At 37.9% G+C, this 10,000-nt stretch overlaps 1 protein-coding gene across 2 annotated transcripts in view; it reads left to right on the plus strand.

Annotated features, from left to right (window-relative positions):
* The window catches only part of LOC122262893 (uncharacterized), a 30,616-nt gene that overhangs the window by 9,011 nt on the left and 11,605 nt on the right, over positions 1–10,000 (plus strand). Inside the window, exon 2 of one of the 2 annotated variants that reach the window (XM_043031090.2) lies at positions 1,811–1,966. In XM_043031090.2, the coding sequence (XP_042887024.2) occupies positions 1,811–1,966 (156 nt within the window). The remainder of the gene's footprint in view (positions 1–1,810; positions 1,967–10,000) is intronic. The other variant, XM_043031091.2, reaches the window with a different exon arrangement.

Consider the following 10,000-nt stretch of genomic DNA (forward strand, 5'->3'; position numbering starts at 1 on the left):
TCCCTTTCTGCCAGGCCCTCCCCCCCTGTCAAGCGCCCCCCCACCCTTTTCCTTCACCGGGAATTGACAGCCTTGTAATAATTCGTTTTGAAGCCTCTGGATCTACATAAGCAAAACACTCGACGGACGCGGCCATTGTGAGACGGTCATTGGTACGTGACTAAAAAAAAGAAGTGTGTACCTCGTATGACCACACACACCCTCCCCTCATCTCCCCTTATTCCCCTCCCTCCCCCTATCTAACCTTACACTACCCCTCTCCTTGCCCCCCCCATCCCCTTTCCCCCCTCTCCCCATATACACAGTAGCCAATGGAGTATGTCTGGGGTAGGTTAGAAGAGCGGGAGGGGGTGGTAGCTATTGTCTGCCTGTGTTTGTCCGCGATGTCGCCGTCGGAATAACAATGAGATGGGGGATGGGGGGGTGGGGGAGGGGGGAGGGGGACTTCTTCCCTACTGACTCGGCGAACCGCACGTTGCTTCACGCCAATCATCGGCAGCGGCGGTCGTCGCTAGTTCTCGGGAGACGGATGATAATTATGTTGATATCTTGGTATCCCTAGATTTCGTATTTTTTTAAAGGCTGATATTCTGGTCTTTTTATGGGACGGAATTTTCTTTTATTTTGCCTCGTCGGTGTATTTGATAAGTTCTCTTATTTCTGTGTCTCTATCTCCCTCTCTATTTTTTCTGTCTCTCTCTCTCTCGCACCCTGTCTATTTCTCTCTCTCTCTCTCTCTCTCTCTCTCTCTCTCTCTCTCTCTCTCTCTCTCCGACTCCCTCTTTGTTCTTCAAGCATGTCATTGGTTCCTCTGTTTTCTGTTTGTAAAACTTCAGATTAAAACATAATTTAACACTCAAATTTATCTTACATCCACTCGTCGCGGGAGAAAAAAAATTAACAAACACGGTCCCGAAAGCCGAGTGTGTTTCTGTATGCAAATTAACCTTCTTACAACACTTTTCTTAATACTGTGTTTGGTTTTAGCAAAGTCAAGTCACACAGGAATGTAATGGAATGCCATGCGAACGAAATGCAAAGCAGAAACGAATGTAATTGATCGAAAGAGTGGAAGAGAAAGAAAGGGAGAATGTGAGAAGAGAAAAAGAAAAAGAAATTACAATGGAATGCCACAGTTAATCATGACTTTATGATTTTCTAGCCACAAATCATACGGAACAAACTAGTAAGAATCACCAACACAGATGATGAGAAAGAGGGAGAGGCAAAGGGGGGGGGGGGCTCGCTAGATTCTGCCACACCTCCGGCACATCTCCCCCCTCCCCCCTCCTCTCCGCTCCCTTCATCACTGATGACCTAGATACCTTATAGTCTTCTAGAGGAAATGCAGAAAGCTCCATTCCGAACATGTCATGCAGTTTCCATGCGCGAAGAGACAAAATCTTTAGTGTTTTCTTTTCTTTAAATTTTGTCTTTTATGTTTTATGCTGTGGTTGATTTAATTGCCTCCTGTGATAATCTGTTCTTTATGCTGCTTTTGTTCTTTATTGCCTCCTGAGATATATAATCCATGCTTTCAGATGTACTCATTAAGCTTATTCATACCATGTATTCCATTCACATGATCATATACCAAAGTCTAACTGCATGTTATGGCACAGATATCGAATAAAGGTTAATCTTTCTTCTTAGCTAGATTCTTAACCCTGACTTGACAACGCAACCCCAAAACACACACAACCCAACCATCTAAAAGCCTAACCTTATGACCTCCTCAACCCCCAAACACCTATGAACACTTCTCCAGCTGCCCTCACTGTCTGCCCTAGTACAGTCTACCAACCCACAGGGACGGCGTTGGTGACAGTGAGCGGAGGAAGGTCCACGTGAAGAGACCCATGAACGCATTCATGGTGTGGGCGCAGGAAGCACGAAGGAGGCTCTCGTGTTCCCACCGGCAAGTCCACAACGCGGAGCTCTCGAAGTCCCTGGGAAGAATATGGCGGTGAGTATTTGCAAGCTGTGCTGTTTATGGTGTTTATTAATTTACTGAGAGAGAGAGAGAGAGAGAGAGAGAGAGAGAGAGAGAGAGAGAGAGAGAGAGAGAGAGAGAGAGAGAGAGAGAGAGAGAGAGAGAGCAAAGTGTAGTGGAATGTCCCAAGAAAACCCACATCACTTATACGAACTCCTAAGTCATTTCAAAACCGGAAGACCTGACTAAACGAAAAAAGGAACACACTCCTTTTGCTAACCTAATGCACAATGGAGAGTCTCCATTTGGCCGACCATTTAAAAGCTTTGTGCTGACCGGCCCATATTACTTGTCAATTTTGCGGTACTGGGCAGTAAATTTGACAAGAGGCACGGGATTTATGGTGCCAATCCTCCAGATGCCTTTTAGGTGGACATCTTAGAGATGCCATGTGTTCAAAATGCGCACTTTTTTCTTAGATATGTTCTATTATATTCTATGAAGGTAATTGCTGATGTCCCTTTATGAGGCCGATTTCTTTCCATAGCGCATTTGTTTATTTTTTTTTTGAAGCCTCTTAGTTTTAGAATAAGGACAAAACGTAAAGATGTACCACCCACAAGTGCCAACGCAAGGGTAATGGTAGGTCATACTTTTGTAAGGTGGACCACCTACGGGCATCTTATTTATTTTATTCCATTTTTCTTAAACAGACGTTCTCAAGACCGTCACATATTAAAAAATATCAGATTACATACGTTGTAAATTCACGGAATAAATATAAGAAATGTGAAAAGAAATGAACAACAAAAGCGCACTTGACATCATATCTAAGAACAAAGGCCGAAAAAATAGGAAAGAAAAAACACACTTGTTGACAAAATATACGTTTAAATTCCCTCGCCAGTGAAATTCTAAACCTTAAGAAACGGAGGCCGACATTTGACACCGAATTTTGCGCGCTTTTCCCCAACTTTCCCGCCAACTTATGGGTTACAAATTTTTTTGGGACGCGCTTTTCATGTACCGACTTCAACCCGTTTGAAGAACTCGGTTGAGCATGTGTTTTATCATCTTCATTTTTACTTGAAAACGGGAATAGAGTCTATAAAAACAAAAAGCAAAACATACATTGCATTTGGGATGTTTAACCGTCTCTTATTTTCTGACGAACTTGTATTCTATATTATATATCGGTTCGTAAAGAAAATGTATTATATGCACAATGTATAGACGAAAAATAAAATGGATTTGATAACAGTGATGATAATGTGAAAACAGTAGAAATAATAATGATAATAATATCGATTATAATTATAATAAACATGATGATAATGAAAGTTATAATAATAAATGTATATATTACCTTAGTAACTAGAATATTGATTACATACAGTTTTCAGGTAAAGAGGATATAAATTGCATTCATTATGACAATGTTGATAATTTTAATAGTAATACCAGTAAAAGTAATACCAATAATAGTCATGATACCAATGATAAGGATTATGATAATAATAATGATAATGATGACAATAATTATAGTAACAGTGAAGATTATAATAATCGTAATAATGTCAATAGTGATATTGATAATAACATTTATAATGACAATGATGATACTGATAATGATGATAATAATCCTAATAATAATGATTATAATACTGATAATGATGATAACAATACTCATAATAATAATGATAATAATGATGACGATAATAATGATAATAACGGTAATGATTATAAAGTAATGATAATGATAATGATAATAATGATAATAACGGTAATGATAATGATAATGATAATAATGATAATGGAGATGATAATGATAATGAGAAAAATGATAATGATAATTTCAATGATGATGGTACAAATAATGATGATTATCGTAATAAAAATAATGGTGATGATAGTGGTAATGAAAACGTAACGAAAATAATAATGATAATAGTAACGATAGTAAAGATGATAATAAAACAGAACGATATCAATGATAATGATAATAATGAAAAGGACAATAATGAGAGTAATGGTGATTACAATAATAATGATGATAATGGTAATGATGATAGTGATAATAATAATGATAATAATTATAACAATAATAATGATGATAATAGTAATGATAATGGTAATAATTATGATAGTACTGATAATGATGATAATGGTAATAAGGATAATAATGATAATGACATTAATGATAATGATGATAACTATGATCATGATAATATTAGCAATGACGATAGTATAACATATAATAAGGATAATAATAATAATAACAACAATGATAAAACTATTGATGATAATAACAATAGTAATAACAACACAAAATCATACCCATAGCAATATGAATATTATCCATTAAAATGAAACCAGTCAAACTAAGCTTCGATTCACTTATCTATCTATTTATTGACTATCATTTTTCTTCTAGAGTTCCCCCTAAACACGTTTATACCTCGGAGCCTCGCCTTACGTCTATATATCATACTTTTTTCAAGATCATAAAACTAGAACCCTGAAACGCCATCTGGTTTGCTATAGGCCGAGGCAGGTCTGGCTGGTGTTTGGGGCTCGGGTGTGGGTATGGAGGGGGGGTGTGGGTATGGAGGGGGTGTGGGTATGGAGGGGGTGTGGGTATGGAGGGGGTGTGGGTATGGAGGGGGTGTGGGTATGGAGGGGGTGTGGGTATGGAGGGGGTGTGGGTATGGAGGGGGTGTGGGTATGGAGGGGGTGTGGGTATGGAGGGGGTGTGGGTATGGAGGGAGTGTGGGTATGGATTGGGGTATAGGTAGAAGGGAAAGAGAAGGGAAGGGTAGATAGGGTGAGAGGAATGGGTAGGGAGGTGTGGGCCTTTGGGGGCTGGGGCGAGGGAGGGAGAGAGGGCGAGTGGGAGGGTAGGGAATAAGGAAAGGGTTTAAGGAAGAAAGGGAAGGGTGAAAGGGGAAGAGAAGGGCGATGGATCTCGTGACAGGTAGAATGCAGTGGGTGTTAAGGGATAAGGGAGAAAGCTGCTGCTGATGATGATGATGGTAATCACACATCCAATACCTGTGTGTCTATTTACGAGTATATATATCTATATATTTTTATGTCACACACACACACAAACACACACACATATATGCATAAAAATTGTACAAATATACTACAAAAAACAAACATTAAGAACTGATAGTGGAAAGGTTGAGACGGCAACTCAAACCATTTTTATCTTATCGTTCCTATGCCTAATAATCTTATAAGTATTGCGTAATACAAATGTTGATCTATAACTAAGATGAGTCATTTTGTTATCCTTATATCACAATTCTGATAAGGATTCCTGGCAGTGTTACTATTACTATTGCCATGATGATTGTTACTAGCATTATTTCTATAATTTCTAGAGCCATTATTATCATATCATTATTCTTGACATTATCATAATCTTTATTGTTACAACTGCTTTGTTTTTTATCATTATTACAATAAATATCATTATCATTATTGCTATTATTATTACTGCTACTATAACTTTTATCATTATTACTTCTATTGCCACTACTATTGATTTTATTTTGATTTCCACTATTATTATTATCATTACTACTATCATCATTATAATTATTATAGTCATTAATATTATTACAATCATTAATATTATCATTATCAGTATTGTTAGTATTGTTTACATCATTATTGTTATGATAATTATCAGTAATATCATTATTATTTTTATCATTATTATTATCATTAGTATTGTTATTATTGTCATTATCATTATCATCATTATTTAAATTGTTGTTATTATTCAGATTATTATTATTAACATTGGCATTATCCTCATTATCATTATTACTATCCTTGTTATCATTTTTATCATTATCATTATTATTGTTAATATCATAATTATCATTGTTATTGTCATAATTATTATCATCATTACCATCATGTTTTATTATCATCAAAATTATTGCCATTATCCTTATTCTTATGGCTCCTATTACTATCGGTATTATCACCATCGTCATCAAAGGTGACACACCAGTAGCAAGCGTAAATACTTCTTAATTAAGACCTGAGCCTAAGCATGCCACAAAATCTCCCGTGGAAGAATGAAGAGGGATAGATGAAGGAACCAGATCGAGAATAGAAAGGGAGAAAGAAGGTGAGGGGAAGAGGAGAAAAGGAAAATAGATCGAAGAGGGGAAAAACAATGACTAAAGTAGGATGGAGAAGATGGAGAAGGGGAGAAGCAAAAGAGACTGGGAAGAATGACGAAAAATAAAAGCAATGGAAAAAAAGGGGGAGTGGAAAGGAGAAGAGGGAAAATGAAAGAATGAGAGAACGAGCGATCACAAAACCTTCAAAGCACAAAAGAAGAAGGTGGACGAAGGGGGGGGGGGAGAAGGAAGGAGGAAAAGAAGCCTGGGCCTAATAACCCCTCCCCCCAAAACGAGCAATTTAAGACCAATTAAGGCATAACTAATGACTCCCACGACGACGATCGCGCAAAGAAACGTCGTCAGCCCCACTGCCATCTTGACCTCGTCTTGAAACCGTAAGCCTTGGCATGTCTGAGCAATCTGACTGGTGATTTATGGGGAATATAGTGTAAAGTGGATAATGACTCGTTTGGCGGAGGGGAGGGCAGGGGTGGCTGACCAAGATTACATATGCGTGTGTTTATGTGTATATATATTATATTATATACATATATATATATATATATATATATATATATATATACATATATACACACACTATATATATATAGGTGTGTGTGTCAAACGCACATATCAAAGCAAAGGAAAAGAAAGTATGAGGCGTAAAAAACAGCGAAAAGAAAAGAAAAAACTCTAGTGTCTACAGAGTCCCTAAAACAATAAAGGAGGCTGGTTACAATCAAACGCCGTCTAGGCCTAACACACCTGATTGCGCCCATTTCCTGCCCGGAGTGCCAAACCGTAGAGGGGGAAAGGATGCCAGAGTACTTGTAGCGCAGAAGGCACAAAATGGTGCCAGAGTGCCTTAACAAGAACAAGATGATCATGGACTCGCTACGGAAATGGAGAGAGCGAGAGTTATAGACTATAATGACAGAAGAAAAGGTCACTGGGCCTTATTCCATAAACGAGATTAAAAAATCTATAACGCCCAACAAAACAAGATATAAATGTTAAATCTTAGAGACGCCTTTTGAGCGTAGAGGCCCTGTAGATCCCAGGACGCCGGAGTGTTAGGGCCCAAAATACTATCCCTCAAACGGGCGCCGGAGAGCCATTATTTGGAGGACTTAAGGGGCTACGAAAATGCCAGAACAAAGTATTAAATGCCAAAGGGTCGTGGTTCACTAAAGTTCCGAAGGCGAGAGGGTGCCAGATACTTCCCGGATATTATGATAGTGTCAAGTGTAATGCCGTGCCAGAACCATGGGCTATGCGAGGAGAAAGGCAAAACAAATACAAAAGGAAGGCGGACTATAGTTTTTTTCCAGAGAGACAAATATGGTGATAAAGTCGACATCATATAAACAAGATATATATATATATATATATATATATATATATATATATATATATATATATATATATATATATAGAGAGAGAGAGAGAGAGAGAGAGAGAGAGAGAGAGAAGGGAGCGGAGTCTGAAAAAAAGCAGCTACACAAGAAATGTTTGACAAACTCGAGTCAATACAAGAGGGGGAATGACTGTACTACGATGTGATAGAGTCAGTTACTGATATACTCATGTAAACACACACGCATATATAGGAAGGAATATAATGTACATATAATATGAAATATATATATATATATATATATATATATATATATATATATATATATATATACACACGTATATATGTATATATACACACGTATATATGTATATATACACTGTACACACACACACACACACACACACACACACACACACACACACACACACACACACACATATATATATATATATATATATATATATATATATATATATATATATCGAGAGAGCGAGCGGGTGAGTGAGTGAGAGAGAGAGAGAGAGAGAGAGAGAGAGAGAGAGAGAGAGAGAGAGAGAGAGAGAGAGAGAGAGAGAGAGAGCGAGTGAGTGAGAGAGAGAGAGAGAGAGAGAGAGAGAGAGAGAGAGAGAGAGAGAGAGAGAGAGAGAGAGAGAGAGAGAGAGAGAGAGAGAGAGAGAGAGAGGTCGACTTGACTCAGCGAAATGCGAAACTTGAGACTAACCCTTTTTTTATTTTCTTCGTTTTTGTGTTTGATTTTTCTTTGTCCGCTTCCCCATTCACATTTGATTGTGTTCAGCGACACCGAATACCACTATTCACTAAACACAAACTCGAAAACGAGGATCAAGTATATGCGTTTCGCTTTCCTCGTCTCACAAAGTCACACAAGAAACAACTGGAAAATGGAACTACACATTTGGACATCAAGTCGAACTCATACGTTGAAAAACGCGAGTTACTTGATCTTATGTACATAGAAGACAAGCAATGAGCTTTTAAATGGTGATATCAGCTCAACCAAAATGGAGATTGCTTTTTATCTTAAGATTCTGTACGGTGCAAAAGCATATGAAATACCAAAGCTAGTTTACAGGTGTAATTCGACTTTAATACTTTAAAGCAAAGATTATATCTATTCATATTTGTTCTAATCGACAGATTTATTAGCAAATAGAGAAAAATGCTAAAAGACTGAAGACATATTTTAAAACACTTTAAGATGAAAGCAGCTCCTTCGAAATTACGAGAAAGAGGAAATGAACTTTTTGGCAAGTGCTCTTTTCAATTAAAAGCCGCATATTCTCAACCTGACCCCTCGCCAGACTCTATTTCAGGGTCAAGAGAAAGGCCAATATCCCGAGGTCACACAGGGTCAGAGAACAGGGAGAGGGTAAGGGTATCTAAGGGTAAACATATGGGTTTAGTGTGTACGTGTGTGTGTGTTTTGTGTTTATGTAACCGAGGAAGAACAAGGGAAAGGTTAAAAAAGTTTTGGATCTTACGCAATAATTCTTACCGTTATGTAAACAGGATCTAGTTTTCGCTCAGTTTGCTAGCTAAAAATAACACGGCATTCCATAGTCTCATGATCCATGGCGGGGCTTTGCTGAGTAGTGATCACAGTTAGTCGATAATCTCTAAAGCGTAATAGGCTGGGCGACCTGTAGAAGCCCTGGCGAAGCGTCGACACAAGCTTCAGAATTTTACAAATTTATGAAGTGGTGGGGAAAAAGTGCGAAAGATCGATAAATAACTGTATAGAGGAAAGAGAGAGGATATAGGTAGAGAGAGAACGAAAATAAGAAGCAAAGGGAAAACAGAAAAATGAAGAAAAAAAGAAAGACAAACTGAGAGAAATGAGAGATAAAAATATGTATATGTATATATATGTATATATATATATGTATATATATATATAAAGAAAGGAAGAGAAAGATATTACGAAAAGAACATGACTAGACCGGAAGGTGAAAAAAAACAAGAATGAAAAAAAGAACATGATAAGACAAGAGGACAAGAAATATCAATATAACAGAGAGACAAAACAAAGCAGAAAAAGTAAAGCAAATGAATGAAAGAAAAACATGACTAAAATAAAAAGCGACCCAATACAGCAGAAAATGTCCCAAGCAAGAGAGCGCGAGCGAGCCAGAGAAAGAGCGATGGAGACAGCGGAGCGCCGAGTCGACGCCACACCCTCATGGTCCGCGGCCGCTTGCCTCTCGCGCCGCTGATAACGCCTTATGTCAGGGTTTACCGGGAAACTGGAGATAACTGCAGAGCTCCTTGGCGCCGCCGTGCCCACGGTCATCCCACGCGAAAGGTGTTACAGCCAAGGATTAACGAGGGCGGCTTCCTCATTTTCATCCTGTTGTTCGTGTTTTGTTGATCTTTTTGTTTGGTTTGATTTCTTCTCGTATTTGTTTCTCTTAATTTTTACTTTTTTATTGTTTCATATATTTTTCTCTCTTTTGTTTTCTTTATTTACATATCCATTCGTCTATTCTTTTTCTCCTTTTTGTCGATCTCTTATCTGCCAATGGTAGTTCTAATCTTTAT

The sequence above is a fragment of the Penaeus japonicus genome, unplaced genomic scaffold (genome assembly GCF_977035675.1).
Source record: "Penaeus japonicus unplaced genomic scaffold, GWHDUDI00000001_assembly GWHDUDI00000025, whole genome shotgun sequence".
Taxonomy (NCBI): domain Eukaryota; kingdom Metazoa; phylum Arthropoda; class Malacostraca; order Decapoda; family Penaeidae; genus Penaeus; species Penaeus japonicus.